Source organism: Oryx dammah, unplaced genomic scaffold (genome assembly GCF_014754425.2).
Source record: "Oryx dammah isolate SB20612 unplaced genomic scaffold, SCBI_Odam_1.1 HiC_scaffold_9, whole genome shotgun sequence".
Lineage (NCBI taxonomy): Eukaryota > Metazoa > Chordata > Mammalia > Artiodactyla > Bovidae > Oryx > Oryx dammah.
Genome location: NW_024070193.1, coordinates 43,610,779 through 43,637,249, shown reverse-complemented (window position 1 = coordinate 43,637,249; position 26,471 = coordinate 43,610,779). Strand labels below are relative to the sequence as shown.

At 43.3% G+C, this 26,471-nt stretch overlaps 3 protein-coding genes across 3 annotated transcripts; 1 reads left to right on the top strand and 2 right to left on the bottom strand.

Annotated features, from left to right (window-relative positions):
- Nucleotides 1-2,531: 2,531 nt before the first annotated feature.
- Nucleotides 2,532-8,909, bottom strand: VHL (von Hippel-Lindau tumor suppressor). The gene is made up of 3 exons (XM_040246161.1): nucleotides 8,073-8,909; nucleotides 6,410-6,532; nucleotides 2,532-4,648 (listed from the first exon to the last, which is right to left on the bottom strand). Exons 1-3 carry the CDS (start codon nucleotides 8,335-8,337, stop codon nucleotides 4,455-4,457), a joined length of 582 nt encoding a protein of 193 aa, XP_040102095.1. The 5' UTR covers nucleotides 8,338-8,909; the 3' UTR covers nucleotides 2,532-4,454.
- Nucleotides 8,910-13,029: 4,120 nt separating this feature from the next.
- Nucleotides 13,030-20,568, bottom strand: BRK1 (BRICK1 subunit of SCAR/WAVE actin nucleating complex). Its single transcript, XM_040246174.1, has 3 exons — nucleotides 20,354-20,568; nucleotides 14,223-14,305; nucleotides 13,030-13,951 (listed from the first exon to the last, which is right to left on the bottom strand). The coding sequence occupies exons 1-3, from the start codon at nucleotides 20,469-20,471 to the stop codon at nucleotides 13,925-13,927; spliced, it is 228 nt and encodes a 75-aa protein (XP_040102108.1). The 5' UTR covers nucleotides 20,472-20,568; the 3' UTR covers nucleotides 13,030-13,924.
- Nucleotides 20,569-25,140: 4,572 nt separating this feature from the next.
- Nucleotides 25,141-25,677, top strand: FANCD2OS (FANCD2 opposite strand). The gene has a single exon (XM_040246164.1). The coding sequence runs from the start codon at nucleotides 25,141-25,143 to the stop codon at nucleotides 25,675-25,677; it is 537 nt and encodes a 178-aa protein (XP_040102098.1).
- The last annotated feature ends 794 nt before the right edge of the window (nucleotides 25,678-26,471 follow it).

The window sequence follows — 26,471 nt, the reverse complement described above, 5'->3', positions numbered from 1 at the left end:
TAATCCAGACCTGCTAGAATAATTCTCCACTCTAGTTTCCATCTGATTGTTTCTGAGCACTGGATAACTGAAGCACAAGTTCTCAGTATTTCCAAGTTGGAAATACCCTGCTCCTTCAGGTGAAGAATGTCATCTTATGTCCTCCCTAGCAAACTGCTGCTAGGCTATCCTTTGCCCAGTTAATTCTTCAATTTATATGAAGATAAAATAATTTGCTAAAATGATTTCCTCTGAGTCTTTCAGAAATCTTAGGTCTGTTGTTAACATTTGTGGGTCCAGTCCAGTTATCAGGGACTCAACTCTTCCCAACTGGAACAAAGCAATCTTTTGTGTTTTCTACCTGAATACGGAGACAGCATATCACTATTTATTTGTATGTTGACTTGTACTTTCCTGAGGTTTCATGTTCCAAATTCTGAAACAAGTTTTACAGGCTTCTCTCTCATTTAAGTGTCTGGTGCTATTGCCCAACACTTTTGGTTAACATCACAAGCATATCTGTCAATCTATTCTGTCTGATATTATAAAAGTGAAGAGATGTCATTAGAAATCCATCCAAACTCACAGAATGTACACCACCAGGAGTCAACTGGTGTGATCTGCCTATGGGTTACTGGGTATGTGTGGTAACGGGAGAAGTCTCCAGGAAAATGTTCTGTTGAGGCAGGGAGCTTAGCTAACAGAAAGGGGAAATGGTGAAGGGGTAACGGGCAGCCCAGTGACTAGCATAGCGTGGGGCTGCGGTGCTAAGAACAGGATACAGAAACCTAACATGAAATAGCTGAAAAGTTCATACTGGTGTTCCTATTTTAGGACTCTAACACACGGGTATTTATTTCATGTCCTTGGTGAGCTGAGCACCCTGCTTTCTTTTCATCCTCTCAATATACAGTAAGTCCTACCGAGATATTAACCACTTTTTTTAAAATAGACTATTTTCTAAAGCAGGTTCAGGTTCACAGCATAATTAAGAGGAAGGTACAGGATTTCCTATATACCTCCTGTTCCCACACAAAGTCTCTCCCATTATCAACATCCCCCATAAAGTGGTATATTTGTTACAACTGACGGACCTACACTGACACATTATTATTACCCCAAGTCTACAGTTTACCTGAGGATTCACTCGGCATTGCACATTCTGTGGGTTTGGACAGATGTATAATAATATATATCCACTATTATAATATCATACAGAATAAATTTACTACTTCAAAAAATTCTCTGTGGTCTATTCATCCCTCCACCTCCTTCAATCCTCTCTGCCCTGTAAATTAAAAAAAAATTATTTATTTTTGGCCATGCCAACTGCACATGGGATCTTAGTTCACCATCCAGGGATCAAAACCATGACCCCTGCATTGGAAGTGTGCAGTTTTAACCATTAGACCACCAGGGAAGTCCCTCCAACCCCCTTTTAATCCAATTCTGCCTTTTCCAGAATGTTGTAGACTTGGAATCATAAAGTATGTGACTCTTTCAAGCTGTCTTCTTTCACTTAGTAATAAGCATTTAAGTTTTATCTGTCTTTTCTTGGTGGACCGCTCCCTTCATCTTAGTGCTGAACAATATTCTGTTATTTGGATATATCATATATGCATCTATTCACCTACTGAAGGACACCTTGCTTGTTTCCAGATTTTAGCAATTATGAACAAAACTGCCATAAACATCCATGTGCAAGTTTTTGGACGTACGTTTTCAACTCCTTTGAGTAAATACTCAAGGAGCATAATTACTGGATATATGATAAGCGTTTAATTTTGTAGGAAGCCACCAAACTGTCTTCCAAAGTGGCCATATGATTTGGCGTTCCCATTAGCAGTGAATCAGAGTTCCTGTTGTTCTACATCCTCACCAGCATTTGGTGTGGTCAGTGTTCTGGATGTGAGCCTTTTTTTGTGTGGGGGGGAACATTCTAATAGGTGTGTAGTAGTATCTCATTGCTGTTTAATTTGCAATTCTCTGATGACGTACTACGTGGACCATCTTCTTTTAAATACTTTTTCTGGTCACACCACTTGGCCTGTGGGATCTTAGTTACCTGACCAGGGATCAAATTCACGCCCCTTGCATTGCATGCATGGAGTCTTAAGCACTGGACCGCCAGGGAAGTTCCTGGAGCATCCTTTCATATGCTTAGTTGCTATCTGTGTATCTTCTTTAGGGAGGTGATTGTTAAGGCTGGTTCTATTTTCATGGGAAAAAAAAAAGCCTTTGTTCCCAATGTGAATGCTTTTCTTCTTCATCCTTTTCTGCAGTGCTTAAAATTTTTAGTGATATTTCATCTTTACAAGAAAAGAAAAGCTAAAAGAATCAAAGTTCTAAACAAAATCCAGGGTTGGAAAGAAAAGGGACAGAGAACCAGGTTCCTTGTGTTTTCTCTCCCCAAAGCCATTAAAGTCTTCACACCTCTCCAAGACAGAAGAACTTGGCAAATGACATCCTACCTATTTCCTTTACTCAGCACCACTTACTGTATCCAAAAGAAGCTTTTTTAAAAAAAAAACTGAAAACAGGTAAGATCACAATCTCTCAAGAGCAATACATTTAATACATTCATAAGATTTCAAATGAGTACATACATGCTACAGGTTTTCAATTTTCTTTGGACAACACAAAAACAGTACTCAAACTGCAAGTTTTAACAGGAACATTTTGACACAACGGCAGGTTAAAAAAATAATAAAACCAACATTGCACTAATCCAGCACCAACAGACTTCCTTAAATCTCTCATACTATCCTACTTTTGAAATCATATGGCTGCCTTCTATACCAGCATATTTTCTTCTCTACCCAACAATTCAACAACAACAAAAATTAGATAAAAAATTAGAGGTGTGTCACTGAATGAATAACACAACAGATTAAAAAACAAAAGCCCCTTATTTGTTGAATGTTGAAAGAGGAGAATATGATTAGGTGGAAAAACTGTAAGGCATTTGATTCATTCACTTCACTCTGATATCAGAGCACAGGAAATGCGCTCAAAGGTTAGCAGAAGGATTTAATAAGGATGGCAAGAAATAGTCCCACATTATTTATAAAAGGAAGGCTGCACTCATATGAGTATGAGGCGCTTATAACACCATGGAAAAATATTTTAAGTTATAAAGTTCAATGAGAAAGTAGAATATAAAACTGTATATTCAGTATGATCTCAACTATGTAAAACCAAGCCAAGAAAAGGCTGAAAGTTCAAAATGTTAAGTTAGTGGTTGTATTTAAGCAATGTTTCTACCTGGATCTTTTCTTCCTTTTATTTTTCTGTTTCTTCCAAAATTTTCTCTACTGAGGAGGATCCTTTTTTTTTTTTTTTAAACGATTAGCTACCAAAAAAGGATGCCTGATAGAAGTACTGAATTCAAATTAATGAATATAAGTCCAGCCTATAGGAAAGGATCTGGGCATGTACAAAACTATAAAACATTCCAGGCTATTCTCTAAATCCACAGTGTGTTAGCTGTAACATTCCAGAGGCTAGAGGGCTTCTTCGTCTTCTCCTCTAGCCAGGTGCAAAGTGTCACCAGATCCTGCCTGATGAAAAACTGCTGAATTAAACAGAAATGTCACAGATTTACAAAAAGAAACAGAAATACCCACACTTGGCAAAAACCTATTTACAGTACAGGAGTAGCTCTTTAATACTATGATTAAACAAGGTAATGGCTACTTTCTCCTATCTCCTGTGCCGATAGCAAGTTTCAAAAAGCTATCACCACAAGAACTGTAGAAAGCTAATCCTGGCTTAGAAACAGAAGTAAAACAGCCCTGTGACAACAATGGACTAAGAAAAGTCAAAATTTAGAAAATTATAAAAAAATTGCTTTCTATAAAAATGATTCCCTTTTAAATATCTGTTTACTATATATACTTTAAGGTCCCCACTATCACTCCCCCTCAGAAAAAAAAAAGGGTCAAAACCTCTAAAACAAAACCTTTCTACCAAAGGACCCACTGGTTTGTTCATTCAACTAACACAGATGGAAGGCTCATAATGTGCGAGGCACTAGGGTCTCAAAGAGCAGACAGATTTTCCCCTGCCCCAAGGACATTTCTGTCTCTCAGAGCGGGAGGCCAGCACATCACCAACCACAACACAACAATGAAAAGCAGGCGCCACTGCTTCCTTACAACTCAAGAATAAGCTACAATTTTCGCTGTAATTACTTCCACAAAAGTCCTTACACAGAAACTTTCCTGACTCACTAGGAAGCAAAGATGCAACTACTTTTCCTTGATAAATATTTCTACAAGAGGCAGGCATAATTATTACATTTTGTGATATTTGCCCTTAGACATCACAATGCCTTGTAGTGAGGTCAGTTAAGTTTGTTTTAAGCAATGGAGCGTTTTCACTCCAAGAATGAGACACCTTGAAGCTGAGAAAAGGTGACCAGTCCTAGCTCTAGATCAAGACTTGTCAGGACCGTCAAAAGCTGTGACTCTGAGCTAAACATCTTCAATCTCCCCTGCCATCCGCTGGCTCTCAATATGCTCCTGCGTCAGCCGCACCAGGTCCTTCCGCACGTTGGGGTGGTCTTCCAGATCTTCGTAGAGGGATCGCGCAATGTCCAGTCTTCTGTAATCCTCAGGCTTGACCAGGCTTCGCACAACTTGGAGGCACCGCTCTTTCAGGGTGTACACTGTAAGGGCAGAAAACCAACTCTCAGCAGCAGACTCAGGCCTGGGGACTGAGCGCTCACGAGGCTTGGCCAACCGAGGCCATTACATTTTTGACAGCTGGACCTCACATTGGACAAAAAAAGTGAGTACGTGGGTTGTAGCAGAGTGTAACATGATGGCTCCAATAGACATCTCATAGCATTCATGGCCCTGTGGAGGAAATTCCCTTGAGACTGGGCTGAGCCTATGGTGTGCTTTAATTAAGTGAATGTGGGCAAAGTGACACTGTGCTGATTCTGGGCTTCAGCCTTAAGAAGCTCTGGCAACAATCGCTCTTACGCCCTCAGGAGCTCTGAGTTATGCAGCAAGAGAGACCACACGAAGAGGGCCAGGCACTGAGACAACACGGGAGAAAGGCCCCCCTCAGCCAACCTGCCAGCAGAAAGCAGCCACACCAGTGACCACCAGAGAGTAGAATAACCCCTGAGTTGAACTCAGCCCTGCCTGCAGAATTATGAACAAATAAAATGGCTGTTTTTGGGTTACGGGTAGCTGTCACACAGCAAAAGATAACCAAAACAGCATATAACTGGAATTTGGGGGGAACTCAAATCCTATGTTTTTGCTTTTCTTTGTCGCACCTCACAGCTTATAGGATCTTAAGTTTCCCTGATCAGGTATCGAACCCGTGCTCTCTGCAGTGGAAGCACAGAGTCCTAACCACTGGACCTCCAGGGAAGTCCTTCAAATCCTAATTTTTTTAAGTAATTTAAAATTTTTAACTTTTCCTAAAATAGCATTAAGTAGCAAACAGAAAAAACACCGTAACAAGTTGAGAGAGAGACACAGAAGAAAGGGAAAATATTTTAGTATTTTAAATGGTAGTTTTCCTGATTTTTGGACAAAAGGTCCCACATCTTCATTTTGCACTGGGTCCCACATATTAGGAAGTCAGCCCAGCTGCTGACTACTCTGTTCCTCCTGAGGCAGGTCTCAGCCTTTCCTTATTGAAACCTCCTTCTGTCTATAGCCTTTTTGGGATTCCAGCTGACTGTTACCGATTTCCTCAAATCCTATTTTTAACTCACTGGGGAACTTACTCTTTAAAGGTCTCCTATAAGGCAAAATTTCCTACATTTTAACTTACCAGTGTTCACTTCTGTATATCCAGTGCCTTAAAACAAAACCTATATACACATACTAGTCTGAACCTTATGAAGCCACAGATATTTAGGTTTTTTTTTTTAAACCAAAAGATCAGTTTCTTAGGGTTCAACCTAATAAAATCACTTGAGTTTTAAACAAGTAGTAAGCTATGAAGCTAATGTTCAATTTGTTGAGGTTTTTTTTTTTTAAACCCCAGACTGGCACAGTAAGCTTGATTGGATTAAATTACATTAAAAGATACAACACCAGAAGTCATAAATAAGCCATGATATCTCACTCTCTACACATTTTTTCTCCTGAGATTCCAGAGCATAATTCTACTCCAAGGCCGCAGAAACAAAATGCACTCATAATTCTACAATCAGTTATTCTAATATAGCCCACTCCTGACAAGCCCAAAGAACTTCTGAGACACCACAACATCTTTGTTTAACATAGAGAATACCAGTAAATTTCTTACATTTTATTTATGGTGGAGAGTAGGACACAAAAAAGTTGGATACCTTGCCCAGCATCATGCAAAAATCACTAAGGACTGAGCTCCTTCAAGGGCCTATCCTCTACTTAGCACAACAGCATATCTTTTTAACAAGTAAGATGGAACATCGGTATACCTGGCAGTGTGATGTTGGCAAAAATAGGCTGCCCATCAACATTGAGAGATGGCACAAATAGCTCAGTTTGGTTAACTAGAAGCCCATCCGATGTCCCAGCATCTCGGAAGAGCCAAAGGTGACCTGTTAAGACAAGCAGAGGTTAAGTAGTCACATATCTACTGCCTTCATCTCCCCAGACTGAAACACTTGCCTCTCATTATGCTTGAATACCATACAAAGCCCTCCCAATAATGTTATTCTATTGAATCCTCACAAAAGGCAATGGAGACAGTAAACAGAAGAGCAACTATACCAGGTTCCAAAATGAAGGCCCTTTCTGCTACCTTGGTGCAAAAGCAAAGTATTTGAACTGCAAATCACATCCAATGGTGCAAACTAAAAGGAGAGAGGTCACCAACTCCTCAGATCTGTGCTTCTCAAAAACAACAAAGTACAAAAACATCACACTGAGAGAAAAAAGCCAGACAGAGAAGGGTACATTCTGTATGAAGAGATGAAACTAATCAAGGATGTGAAAAATCAGAAGAGTAGAGAGGGGCAAGAAAGAACTTTCTGTGATAATGGAAATATTCTAATCTATAACTTTATCTAGGTATTGTCAAAACCTATTAAATGCTAGGATCTGTGTATTTTACTGCATGCAAATTAAAAAATGGATTTAAGAAACAAATATATCTTATGCAAAAAAAAAAAAAGGTGGGGGGGGACAATTGGAAGGAGACAAAAAATCCCAGGCCTAAGATTCTGTTCAAGGAAGGAAGGAGGCTGTTTCAGAATAAAAACAGCATGAGATTCTGGGCATATGTTTACTTGACGATTTGGAGGCAAAATTTAAGAAATGTCAAGTGAGAAGTAATGTTTTTTTATTGTGGCAAAATATATATAACATAAAATGGGCTTTTTAACCATTTTTTAAGTGTATAATTTAGGAACATTAAGTACATTCAGGAGGTAAGTAATTGCTTTAATGTTTGTATTAAATCAGGCACAGATAAATTTTAGAGAATACAAAAGTCACACAATTTCCCGGATATAAGACTGCATTTAGTAAATGTGGATGTCTGGAAGAATTGACTTCTTCCTCATTAAAAAAAAAAAAAAAAAATTTTTTTTCCTAGGATACTACGTGGCCTGCAAGGATCTTAGTTCCCCCACCAGGGATCCAACCAGGGCCATCTTTCACTGAGCAGGCGCAATGCTGGGCTCCGTTCCTACTGCAGCAATTATGACACTGGCTTGTTCTTATCTATTTAAGCATTTGCCTCTTCTAACGGGCAGAAGAGACACTTCTCCATGAGGGCAGGGGCCCGATGCGGACCGGAGAATGTGGGATTCTCCTATTCACACACTGAGCAAATGGGCGTGAGGGATGGAATACACGTGGGGTTATCTTCAAATGCAAATTACTCATTCTCAGAAAGATACTCTGTCACTTACTAGTTGCGTCAACTTGAATGTCACAACCTCTCTTGGGGCCTCAGTTCCTCGAGTGTAAAATGGGAATAAAATGACAACAGCAGCTGCCTCCCCCGAAGGGGGCGGGGATTCGGTGAGACCGCGCCACCGTCACTGTGAATCTCAGGCCTAGAGCGCGGCTCGCTGCGCTCAGCTCAAGGGGGCGGCGCGGCCGGGCGCGACAGGGCGACCCCGGCCCGCCTACCTCGGTAGCTGTGGATGCGGCGGCCCGTGCCTGGGGGCAGCGTCGGGTAAGGCTGGGGCTCGCCATCGAAGTTGAGCCACACGGGCAGCACCACGCGCGGGCTGCGGTTGCAGAAGATGACCTGGGACGGCTCGCGCGTGTTCACGGAGCGCAGCACCGGCCGCAGCCGCCCGGCCTCCATCTCCTGCTCGGCGCCGGGTTTCTCTGCACTGGCCCCCTCAGCGCCGGCCTCAGCTTCTTCCGCGTCCCCAGCCTTCCGGGGCATTACCTCCGAGAGCCTAGACTACCCGGGCCTCGCGGGATTCGCCGGCCGCGCGGGGCGGGGCGGAGGGTGCGTGCGCGTTCCCGGGCAGGCGTACGTGCGGCTTTCGCGCGCTCCCGGTGGAGGGTGGATTACACCCTGAAGATGGCAGGCTAGAGGCGGTGCGCATGCGCAGATGTATCACCTACCCTTCGCGGACTATCCTTCTCTGAGGCGGAAGGTGGCGCTAGGCCATTTTGCCCCAGGGTTTCCTCTGAACGTTAGATTCTTGTGCCTCCCATAGGTTTTTCACACAGCGTTTCTTTAGTTTCATTCATTGCCTTAAGACCGTCATGGTTTTTGCCATATTCTCCCTATCATCTGCGCTATTTATTTACTAATTTTATTAAGTTGTTTTGTCTCCATTTTGGATCACAAAATTTGAGTTTTGTACAGAAAAGTAGGATAAAGTGAAAATTTCCCTTTCATCCTAGTTCCCCCAACCACCTCAAAAGAATCCCTGGAGGCAATAAGTATCATCAGCTTTTTGTATTTCCTTTCAAAGTTTTTCTGCTGCTGCTGCTAAGTCGCTTCAGTCGTGTCCGACTCTGTGCGACCCCATAGACGGCAGCCCACCAGGCTCCCCTGTCCCTGGGATTCTCCAGGCAAGAACACTGGAGTGGGCTGCCATTTCCTTCTCCAATGCATGAAAGGGAAAAGTGAAAGTGAAGTCGCTCAGTCATGTCCGACTCTTAGCGACCCCATGGACTGCAGCCTACCAGGTTCCTCCATCCATGGGATTTTCCAGGCAAGAGTACTGGAGTGGGGTGCCATTGCCTTCGCCAAAAGTTTTTCTAGGCATACCCAATTGAACACATCTGAGAGGAAATTTTATATCACCACCATCAATGGAAATTCTTTATCATTTACCATAAAAGAATACAGAGGAAATAAGTTAAAACAAGTTATTAAACAAACACAGACCTTAACACTGACATTGTATCATTGCAAATATTTACATATTTAAGAGGAAGGAAAATGTATTTTGGGTATTCTAAGTCCAAGCTACAGGCTATGTTGTTCTTGGAGTACATTTTACACTATGCCAGAGAGAAAAAACGTACCCATTTTTCAAAACAACTAATGATTTTTTTCCTTCTATTTCTCAGCCTTTTCAAAATTTTCTTTTAATATACATTTTGCCTTGTTTTTGCTTCCCTGGTGGCAGAATTAAAGAATCCACCTGCCAAGCAGAAGATACAGGTTTGATCCTTGGGTTGGGAAGATCTCCTGGAGATGGAAATGGCAACCCATTCCAGTATTTTTGCCTGGGAAATTCCATGGACAGAGGAGCCTGTTGGGCTATATAGTCCATGGGGTCCCAAAAAAAGTTGGATACAACTTAGCAACTAAACAACAATATTTGACCAATTAAAAAGTAGAGTAATAAACCAAACATTGATAATCTCACCACATAAAATTAACAGTACATTGTCATATTTACTTTTTAAAGTTAACATAAATGATAAGGCCAAAATTCCTTTAACTTCCACCCTATTTCCCCTCCTTCATCAGAGGCAATAGCTACCATGAGTTTGATGTGTCTAACCAGGCTATTTTTTTCCCCCTAAATTTATTTTAAATTTCCATATGGTAGAGTTCACTCTTTTTGGTGTATAGAGCTGTGTTTTGATAAAAAGGATAGTCATGTAACCATCAGGACAATCAAAGTACAGAATAATCCACCCTCTCCCACCTGCAAAAAATGAGTGTAATCAAACCCTACCCCCAGGCTTAAGTCTTACCTTTCTTCCATCTCTATAATTTTCCAGACTGTCATATACTGGGACCACACAGCATGTAGAATTCTGAGTCTGGCTTTTCACTTAGTATGCTTGAGATTCATCAATATTGTACAACCTATCAAGTTTATTCCTTTCCATCACCAAGTGGTACTCCACAATATACTCACCAGGTAAGGGACACTGAGCAATCATGAATAAAGCTATAAGCATTTGCATACAGGTTTTATGTGCGTGTCCGTTAAGTTTTCACTTCTCTTAGGTGAGAATCATCTACAGATGAGACTCCTGAGACACAGTCAGTGCATGCTTAACTTCGTGAGAAATTGTTCAACTGTTTTCCCACAGTGGGTTATATAATTTTGCATTCCTACCAGCAATGTATGAGTGTTCCAGTCGCTCCACATCCTTGCCTGCACTATTATCAGGATTTTGTGCATTTTGAAAAATTTTATCAGCCATTGTGATAGAGTTCATATGGTGGTATCTGGCTGAGGCTTCAATTTATATTTTCCCAATGGCTAACAATGTTGAAGATCTTTCATGACCTTGTCATCCTTTTGTCTTTGAAGTTATCAGTTCAAATCTTTTGTCCATTTCTTTATTAGCTTGTTTTCTTAGCTGTTGAGTTTTGATAGTTCTTTTATCCAGAACAATTTTGTTCATGATGATGAGATGACAGAACAATCTTGATTCAGAAAAGCTGGGCACAATATTAACAGTTAACCTCTCTGAACTCCTAGTCTCCATATGGGTCAAATCAAAGCAGCTAGCCTATCAACATCTTAATTTTGTTATAAAAGGATAAAACATTGTATGTTTAAAGAACTGAGTGACTTAGTATTAAAATGCAAACCATAACTTTATCATCATCAGTGAGAGTAAAATGTATCAGAACTCTATGTTAAGTTGAAGGGACACATTGGGGACAAAATAAATGGTGGTTTAGGGTAACACTATTTATGGGCTGAAATGACCTATGTGCAAAGATGTGTATAACCTGAGAATAAAATCCCAATTTCTGGAGCCTGACCAAACACGGTCTTTCAGAAGGAAACCCACAGATAGCTAGAGAAAGTGTCAGAGTTGATAAAATTCCTTAGGCAAGACTTCCAGAAAAGACAAGACACAAGCCTTCAGAGAAAGGAAGCTGGAAGAACTGAAACAACACAGACATCAATGTGAGCAGCATTTGCTAGACAGAGCCAGGAAAACCCATGAAGCCTTCTTTACCAAAGGAAGGACAGTGAAAAGGCAGGTAAAACTAACATGGGTGTGTAGCAGCTTAAAATTTTTTAATAGCAATAAACTAGGAACGAGAAAGTAAGTTTTAGATCTGGTTTTCGATCTACCACATTCACAAGTAGAATCTGAGACAGATACATCTAGGTCCATATTCTAGCACCTTTTACTTAATCTGTATGACTTGGCACAAGTTTTAGCCTCTCTAAAGAAGTGCATGGACGGACTCCCCTGGTGATCCAGGGGTTAAGACTTTGCCTTCTAGTGCAGGGGTTGCAGGTTCGATCCCTGGCAGGGAAGCTTAGATCCCACAAGCCTTACAGCCAAAAAACCAAAACATAAAATAGAAGCAGTATTGTAACATATTCAATAGAGACTTAAAAAATGGTCCACACACACACACACACAAAATCTTAAAAAAGAAATCTTTCATGAAGAAAGCCTACTTGTTAGGGCTTGAGGATTAAAGACATAAAAGTACACATAGCACTTAGCACATCTAACACATGGTAGTACTCAATAAATTATATATAATGCTAGTTATATATCCCTGAGTGAGCTGAGGCTCAATATATAAAGGGGGTGATTACACAGGAAAGCACTCTGACACCTCAAAGGATCAGGTAAGATGGAGCAGTTACCTCTACTAGAGGAGGCTGGGCTCACTGGTTCCCATACCAGTTGTTTTCCCTACAACCAGTAGCTTACCATTAGCAACATCATATTATTTAGGGCACTATTTTAGAAATATTACTTTAATATCATTAAAGAATGTCTATAGCACCATAAAAAATTATCATTTTCACATGTCATCTAAGGAAGATTACCATCATTTTTGCCTCTATTACTATCTCATTATAGTCACTGAATATAGTAGGAATTTGATAAGTATCTGTTAGACTGACTGCAGAGCACCAGATAATCTAAAACCTGAACTTTAGGAATAGTAACTTTTTTATCCCAGAAAGGACAGGGAAGATATTAGGAATAACAATCCCAAGCAATTGTTAAAAGCATATCAGATGAGCTCAATAATGTTCAAAAACAGCTGTTACCAAAGTAAAGGGTGACAGTCTTGCCTCCATTGTAACATCACCTTTTTAAAAGAAGGTCCTACTTCAGATGGTCTTCCAAAGGTCTAAACAAGGATCTAAGCAGAGATGTGTGCTTGCAGCTTTCAATTGCTATTTACTGACTGCCTGCCTTCTGCAAAGTACCCAGCTGGACAATACAAGACTAAGGTGCTCATACATACTGTAAGATGCAGACGCTAAGTCAAAGATCAAACTCAGGGCTGAAGTGGTGTTAGCCTGGCAGGCTGGGAGGGACTGCGAAAAAGCAACAGTGCAGCACTCAGTGAAAAGGGAGACAGGAAAACTTCATGGAGGAGGTTTGCCTTAAGCTAGACCTTCAGTGGTAAATAAGATCTGAATAGGGAAATAACTTCTATGTGACTAAAAGGAAAATTCTTAAAGGGGGTTAAGCCTAGTGGGTTGGCACAAGTTTACAGTAGGCTTTGATGCTAGAATGAAAAGTTTAGACACTTCTGTTTAAATGATTTCCTTTCTAAAAGTAGACATTTTGCTTGTACCTAATAAAACTCATAGTCTGCCATGGATTGCAGTTAAACTGTGTAGATGCTGGTATTTCAATAGACGGTAAGCATCACACCTGATTCAACACTGTATATTTTATTGGAGCATAAAGTCCCTACATAGTAAGTACTTGGTAAATGTCTGCTGAATGATCAAAGGATTCCCAGGATGAATGAGCTCAAAGTCCAAATATGGGGGCTCCAGCTTGCAAGCCACCTAGGCTTTGATCAAATGGCTACATCTGAAAGTTTTGTTAGATTAAGAATCCCACACATCAGATTTCTGTGGAAGAGGTGCACCCCGTCTCTAGCTCCTCTCCCCACCACAATCACAGCAGACAGATAAAGTTGAGGAGTTTATTAGGGAAATATGAGAGGTAAAGAAACCCCAAGTGACAGACAGAAAACTCTGAAAATGTCCCTTTTCAAGCCAAGTGGGGGCCTGGCCTTGACCTCCCCAAAAGGAGAAGAAACTGGTGGGTTAGCAACAACATTCTCTGGCAGCCACCTCACGAGGGCATCTCAGCCGGGACTGCTTCCCACCCCCAGCCAAAGGTGGGAAGAAGACAAGGACTGTTTATAGAATCAATGCACAGGCAATGAGAGCTATAAGGAAAGATTGAGACTGAGAGAGAGAGAGAGAGAGAGAGGTGGGGAGGACCTTGACAGAGTCCCAGGCTTTTGGCTCTCAGTGCCTCAAATGTGTTGACATGTACTTCTACAGAACTTTACTGAAGAGGTGAAATGCCTAACAATGTTTCCAAGAGGTCCCCAGACTCCTCCCCACACGCCACATCACACTTCTGGGTGTGCATAGCAGAGCCCAAAGGCCACACTTTTGAAAAAAAGAAAAACAAGAATAAGCCCTGTTGTTCTTTAAGGAGAGGGGAAGGAGTTGAAGGCTGCTGGGGCCTTTCCCACGAGAGGCTGCCTGCTGTAAGAGCAAACTTCCCAGCAGCAGCATGGCACAGTCCTAGGTGAGGGTTTCACCTTTTGTCACCTGTCAAAGGAAAACTGACAATTAGACAAATTCAAAAGCATTAACAGGGCCTAAAATTTTATTAAATGTTTATATCTTAGGTAGCTGAGGATTGGTAGAAAAAGGCGACAGCTTCGGAGTCCCAGAAAGCAGGTTTAAGTTCAAGCAAGGTACTTAACTTCTTTAAGCCTGTTTCTGCTTCCAAGTTTTTGGAGCAACAAGTGAGAATGTGCATTCTCTCTCACACAGCCATGCCTGCCTCATGAGGACGCCCAGTGCCCGGCATACTCACCCTGGCTTCTATGTACTCTATTCTCCGTTCAAGAGCTGTCAATTTCTCGTTTAGTGTTGCGAGTCTTGAGCGACAAGACATATCTGGTAAAAGAAGACAGACGTCCAGGATTAATGCCATTCCAGACACAGACACATGCCAGCCCCCTGTGATGAAGAGGAGGAATGCTGTATCATGCAAGGCACAAATGGGAGCGAGTGGGCAAAGCAAGGCAGTGGGAGGATAAGGTGAGAAGTATCTTAGGAACACAGCTGCTTAGGGAGGATCTGCTTAACCTCCTACCAAATGTGACAGGCAGAGAATACTGCCCCCCGCCAAGATGTCCAGACTTTAATCCCCAGAACCCACAAATACGTATCTCACAGGCAAAGGGACTTTGCAGATGTGGCTGAGGTGAAGGACCTTGAGATTCTGGATTACCCAGATGAACCCCATGTAATCACAAGTCCATAAACACAGACATGAAAGGCACGAGAAAGGCAGAGGAAGGACAAGGGACGTGAGCGGGACTCAACCTGTCATTGAAGGCTCTGAAGATGGAAGGATGCAAGTGACCTTTAGAAGCTGGGCGTGGTCCTTAGTTGACTACCAGCAAGGAAATACGGATCTTATTCTTAACAGCTGCAAAAGAATGAGTTCTGCCCACAAGCTATGGGCAAGGAATCAGCTCCTCTCCTAGAGCCTCCAGCTGAGGAGGGAGGCTCTGAAATCTGCTGACACTGATTTCAGCTCAGCAAACCACTGCTGAACTTCAGATGTACATGACTTAAGATAATAAATGTATGTGGTTTACGTCACTACCTTTGTGGGAATGTTATGGCAGTCGGAGAAAACAAAAAACTGATACACCAAGGCTGTGCAGATGGCCACTTGATGATTAATGGGAAAACCAAGAGTTTCCAAGAGAGGGGAAATGACAAGAGGAAGAAAATAATCTTAATAGGGAAGAAAAGCAGAGGCCAAGGGAGCAGCAGACCCTAGAAGGAGAGAAGGTGTGGTGTTGCTGAGCTCGTGGAGGCCCTGCCACTCTGCTGCTCTTGGGGCACTTGATGACCCAACAGTCCCTGCACAGGCCTTTTGGAACAAGAGAAAACCTGGAGAGTATCAAAAACCCTGTGGGGCCTGCCTTCCATCTGCAAAAAGTTCCTTTTCTTCCTCTAACTTTTCCAGTCTCTTTTACCACCTCGCCCAAAAGGAAACCTAGACTTGCCCTAAGATACCTTTTCCCCTACAAAATTTTTCTAACAGAAATCACTTGACCACTCTTCCTCCAACTGTTCTCAACATTCCAGGCATGCTAATTATTCCCACCCTCCTCCAACACTGATGTTCAGTCATCACTCAATAATCCTGACTCCTGAAGTTCTAAATATCTGTTCTCCAAGACAGTCTCCCACCCAGTGATTTAACACTTAACTCACAATCCTCCTTTTCAACTCTTCCCTAGATGTTATGCAAAAGTAGTTCAGCACCCAATTTAAGAAATCTCCCACACCCTGATTCTTGCCTCGACTTTCATTTCATCAAGTCCAAATCTTAACTCATCCTGCCTGTCTCAGCATTCTCCTTCAAGTCAGTTCAAAGTGGACCTCTGAGAGGTCTTTGCCAAGTGGACATAATCCTCCCTCTTCTGTAAGGATTTGCCTATCCCGGACACTGTTCTTCTTCCTTTAAATATTGGGTTTGTTTTTTTTAAACACCAAAACCAGTCTGTATTGGGGTAAGCCAATTAACAATGTTGTGATAGTTTCTCATGAACAGTGAAGGGACTCAGCCATACAAATACATGTTCTTGGCAGGGGTGTGGGGTGTGTGTGTGTGTGTGTTTAATCTGCAAGTTCTGCTGCTTCTAATTCCCAGGCCCAATAGGACCTAATCTCTTTTCAGCCTGGTTTCTAGAAGCTCAAAGGCTATTCAGAATGAGCATGCATGTTATCACTGACAACCTGTCATTTCCCATAAAAAAAAGTCATGGCCAAAATGAAGGGGTAGGGTAGTGAGAGGGAGGGTTCCTTCCTGGGTGGCTGTTCTGTTCCAGCTCTGTCAATCTGGTGATGAGTCAGAATCCAAGAACAACACTGTGTTACTGGCCTGCACAGATAAGCATTGCTGAAAATGTAACATGCTGAACTCTAGAAACTTCAGTCATATTTCAGATTCCATTAAATACATACTGGTTCAAACAAAATACTGGGAAAGCACCTGGCAGCTGGACAAATTTGAAACCACAATGCATTTATATGTACATTATCATCAGACTGTAACTGAAAATGCCATATGTCCTCATCAGGGTGTTTAACGGTATGCATACATGACCACCGCTAACAAATGCCAGTTATCAAACAACTTCTTTAAACTCTTACTGCACATAACTTCAGGCTACAAAAATCAACACGTCTTTCTCATAAGATCTTATTTCTCCAAAGTGAAAGTGTTAGTCACTCAGTCGTGTCTGATTCTTTGCAACCCTACTGACTGTAGCCTACCAAGCTCCTCTGTCCAGTGGATTCTCCAGGCAAGAATACTGGAATGGGTTGCCATTTCCTTCTCCAGGGGATCTCCCCAGCCCAGGGCTCGAACCCAGGTCTCCTGCATTGCAGGCAGACTCTTTATGGACTGAGCCACAAGGAAAGACTTTATTTCTCCAACAAAATTCGAAACCTCTTAAACGCAGCTCTGTCCATTTATTCTTATTTATTCCTTTCTCACAGCATATGACACACAGCTGGAGTCACAACAGGCAAGTAATATTTGTTGGCTAACTATTAAGAAAATCAAGATTTAAAAATAGCTGCACACTCTATTTTTTTGGTTACATGTCTCTGCATGTATTAGCTTCAGAATCAGGAAAAAAAGGTATAAAAATAAAAAGCTATCATTTGTAGCAATCTATTTTTAGAAACTTCACCATTCAAAGTGCAGAACAGGCCTAGTGTTAGGATGCTTGTGTACATCATGATGCATGTGTCCTCAGGTCCCAGTGGTCCTCCCATGCTCAAAGAGAAAACCACAAATGGATCAAAACCCTATTCTCACCAGCCAGAATCACAGGGTAGAGCTGTTCAGTCATTAGGTATCCTGGAAAAACAATTCCCTCTCCAAAGCACATGGCCGACACAGCCTGTTATGGTCAGGGTGAGAACTGTAGGTTTGCTGCCATTTTCAAAGAGCTACAGATGACCCCCTAAAGGAAACACCTGCTAAACTTCTGGGCCACCAGATCACATTACTCACATGATACAAGCCCCCCGGGCACACATCAGAATGGAGGAGTCGTGCAAATGGCTTAGAATGGGAAAATACATCCCACACTCATCCATCCTGAGTCATCCAATGCCAAGACAATGTACTCACCTATCTTTACGATTTATCCAGTTTCTCAGCCTGTTGGTCTTTGTCTAAACTCTTATATCGTGATATCGTCAATCTCTGGGACCTTGCCTCAGGTATATCTAACTGCCAAGTCAAATTGCTTTAACCTTTAATTGTGCTTCGTAATTATTCCTACTTGTAATTAACTGCTCTTTTCTTTCAAAGGGCTAAATCCACTTTCTAAAATCTTCAAAAATCACCTAGTAATTACTAATGTTAGGCCATTACCCCCACCTTCAAGGAAAATAATGGCCAAAGCCAAGGGAAGCCATTTCTTCCAGCTCCTGAAAGACTGGAATCCTGCGTGTCTATTTCCTTAGTCTAGGACTTGCTGGAAACTAAAAAAAGAGAGAGAAAGAAAAGTCTTTGTTTTCTATCTGATAAAATGTAACTCACATGTATTTGATAAAATCTCACAGCAGCATATATTTCCTTGCTTATATAGCAAGAAAATAGACATTCTCCTCCACAAAACTCTAAGCTCAAATGCTTCAATTTTTGGTTAATTCCAAGACTCACCAACTAAAACTACTGTAACATGCCAAAAATTTTATGTCAGAGATGAATGCATGTTTATTATATGTTTATTAATATGATTGAAAGTGAAAGTCGCTCATTCGTGTACAACTCTTTGCAACCCCATGGACTGTATGTAGCTTGCCAGGCTCCTCTGTCCATGGAATTCTCCAGGCAAGAATACTGGAGTGGGTGTAGCCATTCCCTTCTCCAGAGGCTCTTCCCAACCCAGGAATCGAACTGGGGTCTCCCACATTGTAGGTGCATTCTTTACCAACCGAGCCACCGGCAAAGCCCAAAAATACTGGAGTGGGCAGCCTATCCCTTCTCCAGGGGATCTTCCCAACCCAGGAATCAAACCAGGGTCTCCTGCATTGCAGGTGGATTAATATGATTAAATGCTCAGAAACAAAGTTATTACGTTATCTAGATACAAACTGGGGGAATTGAGACACTAGGTCACTTTTAATTATGAAAAACAGCCCCAGTTTAACTTACTTTAGATGCTTAATTTACTGAATTGACATTCTTAATACTGTTAGGATATTCTGTGTCTACGTATCAGATATTAACTTCTACCATATAAATGAAGTCTTTTACTTCTGGTTTTAAAAGTAAAGGCTCTCAGGACTTCCTTGGTGGTCCGATGGCTAAGATTCTGTACTCCCAATGCAAGGAGCCCAGGTTCAATCCCTGGTCAGGGAACTAGACCCCACATGCCACAACTAAAGATCCCAGTTGCCTCAACAAAGGTCGAACAGCACAGGCAAATAAATAAATATCTTTTAAAAAGTAAAAATTCTTTGTCAGTTATTTGTCCAACCACATCCACTGCCTCTCCAGTCTAAGCCAAAGTTTCAAAGACGCCATTATGTCATCACTCTATCCCTCCCTGTGCATGGAATATTTTGTTTTATCTGGTCCTTCCTCTAAGGAAAAGTTATGAGTATAAAGTGCCTTAAAGAACCCCCATAACAGTTCAGCTCTCTAGGGAACCAGAAGAGACAATCAGGAGAACTAACACTGGAAGAGTCTGCATGGAACTTTAAAAAATAATTTCAGGATACATGGGCTCTATGATTTCTTGACTATCATTTCCTATTACAACCACTACAGTTAAGTTATACGTGTGAATTTGTGTCACTGATACAAAATTTATCCTATTCTTGTCTCTTATTAATACATCACACCCACTCCCTGAGTGAGGAAATCCACCACACCAAGACATCTTGTGTGTAAATATATTAAAACATAAACAATATTCTGCTTTGTTCTGAAGCTGCCATTATTTCATCTTCAAGACACAAATTCTTTAAAGGCAGGAAAATGATGCTTTTTCCCCCACCGAGCCTGAGACAGCCTTGTACTCAAGACAGTTTCCCTTGTGGATGCCTTCTGATCAAACTTAGGATGTGTCAGGCTCTCCAGCTAGAAAATAATTCCTTTTGAAATCTTTTCTTATACATCATGGACCCCTCCTTAATCTTAACCATTTAACACTGCTGAGAGAATGGACCAGAAGCACACCAGTTGGAAAAATGTCATTCCCACTCCTTATGATGACATAGAAGGTCTACCGAGTGCTCAGTTCTGTCAAAGAAACACTTGGAGAACAGGAGGTAGGGGTCTCTGCTACGGGCTTGCTGTCCAGAAGGATGTGGGACAAAGCGGAAAGAATTTAAGACTGTCACGAGTAGGCTAATGCCTAGGAAAGATTTTGCTAGAAGCACATACTAGCAACACAGAGATGTCCATGGCGTGACAAGATGTGGACCTTACTTTGCCCTTATCTGCTCCCGCTCAGCACAGGACAAGGGACTGACAGGAGGGGCCGGAGGGGCGACTAGAAGGCTCGACCCGAAAGGAGATGGGAAACCTCTAGAGTCTTTACAGGGCAGTGACAAGATCATGCTGCGTTCTGAGAGCCAAGTGGGAACTGGAAACGAAGCACAGAGGAGGAAGGGAGGCGACTGAAGAGAAGAAAAGGCGCAGACGAAGGACGGGTTGCCAGGACGTGTCCGGGAAAAGGCAAAGCTGCCGATGAGCTCAGTCTGGGGCAGGATAACCCCCCAGGGACTGTCCAGTGGAGCCCGGGGTCAGGGCGAGAGGGAGAAGGTGCGGCCCGGAGGAGGAAGCGAACATCAGCAGGAGCCCGGGGCACTCAAGACTCCCCTTCAAAGCTTCTCAGCGCCCTCCCTCAGCGGGCTTCCCTCTTCCCAGCCTCCCCCTGCTCGCCCGCTGACCGAATGAGTTGAGAAAGTCTGCGATTTTCTTGATGCTGCTGGTGATGACCTCAATGTACTCCCGGTTCGCCCAGTCCTGGTGAATCTCCCGCTGCACCGGATCCTCTTGTCCCGCCATGGCTGCTGCCTGAGGAAGCGCGACTGCGCAGGCGCCTCGACCCTCCAGGCCGCCAGCGCGCCTGCGCCGCTCTCCCCACCCTTGCTTAGGTACCCACGAATCCTAGGGCCTTGTGGCGCGCCTGCGCATTGTCAAGTCCTCGGTGGCGTCTTCGCTTTGCTCCCACGCCCCTGAACAAACCCGCCCCAAGCCGACTAGGAAAATAGGGCGCGCAGAGGCAAAGATTCCCTCAATTACCCACCTCCGTCTCTGGCGGTTATGGTCCTGGCGGGGCGGGGCGGGGCGGGGCGGGGCGGGGCGCGCATGGGGCGGCATTCACCCCTTCTCTCAAGTGCTCCAAAGTAAGCTTGCGAGCTATATCCAAACCAAGCTGGGCATAGCCAATTAAACCACATTAAATACAAATCATTTTTAAAATGCCTTTTAAACAACAGAACATGGTGTGCCACTTTGCAATTCTCAAATGAACAAAATGTTATTTTTTTCAGTTATGAAGAGGCTGAGGGGAAATCGGTAAACGTCGAAATTAGCTGATCACAGTGTAAACTGACAGTCTCTTCAGAAGGAAATTTGTAAATTGAAAGCAAGAGCTGTACACATTTTCAAAATTTTTGAAATATTTAACAAAATTATTGAAAAAACACTTTCAGCGCAGAGGTGTTCTTTGAGATAATCTGTTTTTTAAAAACCTCAACAGTTGGGGAATGGCTAAACATTGGTATAGCCACTCAGAGCAGTATTATGCAGTCATTTAAATGCTAATCAGGAAAAATACTATGGCAGCATAACACAGATGATAAATTGAAACGGAAAACAAAATACACTTTTTAAAAAAAATTGCAACTATGCAAAATTATTCAAGAGGACAATAAACTTAACGGGGTAAAAGGTGGTAAGGTAAAATATTTTCAGTCTTTTCCAAGATTCATCATGCTCTGTCCCTTCCCCCTCTCTGCCACCAACCTTCTCCAACTCTCTCCACTTCTCTCTCCTTCCACAGGGACACACACACACACAGTGGGCATCTGACAATCCTTGACAAGTCCCTCAAGACTATTTGGTCTTCCACACCAGGATCTCAGCCTGACCCCATCCCGAAGATGACCAGTCTCTCCCCTTCAGCTTCACCTAGGGTCACACAAACCTGACAGCTGTTTGCGCTGTGTTCCGTGGGTTCACGAAGTGCATGGGCGGTTTCTGGATAAGGGAAGGCAGGTGGGCCATTAGTTAATTCTTCCTACAAATACTGCACCCTGCCAGGCACTGATAGTCAGGCACTGTGGATATAGGAGTCAACTGGGTAGACCTCCCTTCCCCCAGCCTTAAGGAGTAATTGTTTGCAATGAAGTTAAAAAGTAGCCAAATCACTCTTTTACTAAGGTGAAAGTGTCAGTTTAGAGTTGACTCATTGGAAAAGACTGATGCTGGGAGGGATTGGGGCAGAAGAAGGGGGCGACCGAGGATGAGATGGCTGGATGGCATCACGGACTCGATGGACGTGAGTCTGAGTGAACTCCGGGAGATGGTGATGGATAGGGAGGCCTGGCGTGCTGCGATTCATGGGGTCGCAAAGAGTCGGACACGACTGAGCAACTGAACTGAACTGAGAAGGAGAATCTTCCTTTTTGAAGTTTAACAGAAAGCAAAGTTTTTGGTTGGGAAGTCAAGGAGAGATGTATTTTTCTCCATCTTGACAGGGGAGCACCTGTCTGGGTCCTTGCACTGGGATCAGTCAATGCAGCCACAAAAGCCTTCAGAACTCTGAGTAACTCAGAGCAGGGTTTAAAGGGTAGCGCTAACCTTTTAATACTAACCACAGCTCCCCACTCCCCTGACATTTATTCAGGCAGGTTCCTGGCCAGTCTTTGAAATGGGCTCTGTAGTCCTCTCTGACCAGATAGATCAAAGGCACATCGCTGTGGCGAGGTGGGGAAGAGGTGGAGGGGAACAGAATTCGGTTCAGCACTCCTGAAGGCTGAATCCCGGACCAGGTGTTCCAGTGAGATGGCAACTCCGAGCGAGCGGGGTGCTTCGATATCCGCCTCACCGCGCCCCTTCCGCGGTTCGGGCTCTCCCCGCCCCCCGCCGCCACGGTCCTGGGTCACAAAGGTTGTTGCCAAGCACCCGGTGGAGAAAAGATGCGGCCAGGGAACAGCCGCCGCCACTCTGGAGCGTGAGGCCCGCGGAGTTCAGCAGGTGAGACCACGGCCCGGATGGTGGGACCGGGACCGGGCCCGTGCTCCCACCACCACCTCCACCTCGGCCAGATCCATCTGGCCCCTGCCCCGGGGTAGGGATCCTCGGGGGACAAGCCCCTCTTCTGACTGGGAGGGGGAGCCTGCTCCTCTCAGGGCAGCTCCAGCCCCTTGGGATCCCAGTTCATAAGGACCTCAGCTGCACTTTGACGCTGTCTTCCCCGTTCCCAGGTGCGGAAATGATGGGACTAAGTTTCTTGACATGGGAGGTAGGGTATGGAGGGGAAATATTTGGGGCTAGAAGCAGGTGTTCCCTACCTGGGAGCTCTTTAAGAGCAGCTTGAACAGACTCACTAGGTTCAAATCCTCCTTAAGTGGATGATGGAGACTCGTGGCTGGTAGGAGTGAGTGGTGAACTAGCTTTATTTGATCCTTCTGTAAAAGTGGTGTAAGGGACCTAGGGTCAGACTCCCTCTTTCACCCCATGTTGGTTCTGCTGAGTATTTCAGCTGGACATTTGATAAAGTCTTTTCCCTCTGGCCCTATTTCCTCTCAAGAGACAAGGAAGAAGGGCTCCTGGATTTTTCCCCCCGTATCATATATTCAGAGTTAACACTCTCCAGCCCCACCTTGCCTTGATGGGGTACCAGAGCAGCCCTGATCCTGGATGTGTGCTCTTAGGGTCAGAATATCAAGTACCAGAAGCCTTTCACAGGCTGTTTCGAACAGATAACTATTCCTTGGTTGTCACTTTCTCATCCTAAGGCAGTCCAGATATTTGAACACAGTATGCACAAAAGCTTGCATACCTCAGGAGAAACATTCCCAGCTGGAGGAAATCAACAAATCTTCTTTCTACTAACCACTGTCAGGGGCAGGTCTTCTGTTTCAAATGTCACCAACAATTCTCTTTTCAAAACAAAACTTCACTGTCTCACAAACTATGGTGAGGGTGTCAAAGTTCTCCTGGGCCATTACTGGGTGGGATGGGATCCCATTTGCTGCTACCTTTGTGGAAGAATAGTGAAGATACAGAGAAACACACCTGACTAGAAAGAAAAGGGTTTGCCATGCCCCTTATCATAGTAGGTAGGTGCTGAATAAATGTTACATCACTCTTGAATTCAGTGAAATCCTTTATATACTGACAATTTTAAAGTAGAAAGATGGAAAGTCTAAATTCTATTTGGGTAAATTTTGAGTTAGCAACATATCCTCCATGCCTTTTCCTTTATCTTCAAAGAAGAAAGGAAAAAATCTCAACCAGTGGGTCTTTCACAGATAAGAAAAAAAACAAAGACAAAAACATACCCAGTGAAGTGAAAGGCGCTTAGTCATGTCTGACTCTTTGCGACTCTATAATTCTGTATAGTCCATGGAATTCTCCTGGCCAGAACACTGGAGTGGGTAGCCATTCCCCTCTCCAGTGGATCTTCCCAACCCAGCCTTCGAACCCAGGTCTCCTGCATTGCAGATGGATCATTTACCAGCTGAGCCCCCAGGGAAGCCCAAGAATACTGGAATAGGTAGCCTATTCCTTCTCCAGCGGACCTTCCCAACCCAGGAATTGAACCAGGGTCTCCTGCATTACAGGCGGATTCTTTACCAGCTGAGTTACCAGGGAAGCCAAAAAAACACACAAATAGGAGAACCAGAAAAATCTTTAAAAACTGAAAAAGGACTGGTCTTGGGAACATTTTCCCCTCCTGCCTGGTGTAATTCCTCTGAGGTGGTGTATAAGTACCTCAGGGCTCTGAGAGAGCTGGTCACTTGTGTCAAAAGAGGCTCTGACCTTCTGACTGTCCATAATTAAGACTAGTAAAAGCTGGAGTTCCTTAAAGGAGAAGTGTAAGTTCTGAAACTGTAGGGCGCATCAGCCTCCCTTGGAGGTCTGCTTAAGTGCAGAATGCAGGCCCAAGAATCTGCATTTCTTCCATGTCTCCACAGGGTGCTTAAGGCACCAGTCCCACAATCATACTTTGAGAGCCCGCGGTATAAAATGCGTGTGATTTAGTCGCAAGTATCTGGTGAGCTAGGCCTTTCCGAGCACCCATCCACAAATAATGTCTCACCGTGGAGTGCCAGCAGCCTCTGCCACCTGAGAGGCACAGATTCTGTCTTTAGCAGTTATCAACATAGCACAGATCCTAATACCAAGCAGGGCTACTCTTTTGGACAAACCCATTTCCTCATCTGTACCATGAGTAAAAACCTACCTTCAGAGGCTTGTGATTAGGTTTAATAAAGTACACACAGAAGTTACCAGATTCAATACTTGTCACTATCCTCTACTGCCCTTTATAGAATTACTTGTATCCTAACAAGTACTGGAATCTGTTCCTGAGAACTAAAGAGTAAGGTAAAGTTAATACTGAGACAGAGATGTGAATTTGAACAGCCCTACCCTGTTAGCCTTTCCCTAACAGCATGCTAGGGAAATTCCATGTTCTGATTCCTCTCCTCTAGGACTGTCAATGGCAGGATACCAGCTCTGGTCACCATGGACCCCACTGGATGAGAGCTTCCAATGGCTGCGGCATACAACACCTACCCCTTCCTCCAAGCACCCCTTTAGGGCTTCCCCCTGTTTTCCACATACCCCTTCTGACCTTGAAGTGCAGCTGTGCTTTCAAGAGGTCACTCTAGTCTTAGATAGCCCATTCCTGGAGCCTGGGGTGAGTCCCAAGTTGCCCTGTCACACGTCAGAGCTCCGAACCATGAACAACAAGAAAGGGCTGGTCAGGAAGCCTCAGCCTGTCCGCCTCAGTGGAGTGGATTCTGTCTTTGGCAGGGTCATCACGGCTCAGCCACCAAAGTGGACTGGGACCTTCAGAGTTTCAGACAAGTCAGCCTTCTGCAAAATCATTAGCCAGGAGCACCAGTGGCCCACTGGACTTAAGGAACCTCAGATTCAGATGACAGTGACCATGTGCAAACAGATGTTACGCTCCATCCTCTTGCTGTATGCGACATACAAGAAGTGCACCTTTGCCTTGCAACATTCCAAGTAAAGGGTCCCATCTGATCCCTGTTCCTCACACCATGTCTTTCGCTATGTGCCTGAAGCTTATGCAGAGCTGTCCCTGCAAAGGAAACTGTGCTTGCCCCGGCTATTTTGCTTTTCAGTCAGGCGGTGACAATTCAGGAGCCCCTCTCCTCCCTTTCCCTCCAAAAATGGGCCAGTGACCGCACAAGGGAGGAGAACATTTCCACTGTAAAGCTGAACAACCATTTGAAAGAGAGTCAAACTAGCACTGACATGTACATGTGATAAAGAACCATTAAACCATATATACCAATGAGCCTACTGTGAACTCATTTCAACACTAAAACCACAATGAGGTGGAGAAACAAAGAATGCCAAGGAAGGAAATTATGGATTCCTACATACATGAGGATGAAGGGGTCAAAAATGTGTATGTAGGTCAATGATTAAATAACCTCCCCACCAAAAAACAACATAAAAGCCTAACCAGCCACACCCTAACATTACTGGAGAGTATGAAAGTAGGTAGAAATATTAACAAATATTAAATATTAACAGTCTGGCACTGAAGTAAGAACAGAAGACATGAAGAGTTCCCCCTTTTAGCTGAAGTGTATGCTTAATGTTCTATTTTTAATCAACTACAAGTAATTTTTTAGTTTTCTTGTAACTAGATTATACATATAACTCAGAATAATGTGGAAATAAAAATTATTTATGCAAAGTTAACATGAGTTGGATGCTGCCCTTTTCACCTTTGACTTATATGTCTACATAACCACCAAAAAATTTAAAATGCAGCCAAACATCTGACTTTCT

What these genes read in the sequence shown, in the direction of transcription:
- VHL (XM_040246161.1), bottom strand. Translation starts at nt 8,337, where the DNA reads ATGCCCCGGAAGGCTGGGGACGCGGAAGAAGCTGAGGCCGGCGCTGAG. An exon ending in CCGCATCCACAGCTACCGAG is followed by an intron (nt 6,533 to 8,072) that starts GTAGGCGGGCCG and finishes TTGTCTTAACAG; the next exon opens with GTCACCTTTGGCTCTTCCGA. An exon ending in TGCCAACATCACACTGCCAG is followed by an intron (nt 4,649 to 6,409) that starts GTATACCGATGT and finishes CTGCCCTTACAG; the next exon opens with TGTACACCCTGAAAGAGCGG.
- BRK1 (XM_040246174.1), bottom strand. Translation starts at nt 20,471, where the DNA reads ATGGCGGGACAAGAGGATCCGGTGCAGCGGGAGATTCACCAGGACTGG. An exon ending in AGACTTTCTCAACTCATTCG is followed by an intron (nt 14,306 to 20,353) that starts GTCAGCGGGCGA and finishes TTCTTTTACCAG; the next exon opens with ATATGTCTTGTCGCTCAAGA. An exon ending in TAGAGTACATAGAAGCCAGG is followed by an intron (nt 13,952 to 14,222) that starts GTGAGTATGCCG and finishes TTCCTTTGACAG; the next exon opens with GTGACAAAAGGTGAAACCCT.
- FANCD2OS (XM_040246164.1), top strand. Translation starts at nt 25,141, where the DNA reads ATGGCAGGATACCAGCTCTGGTCACCATGGACCCCACTGGATGAGAGC.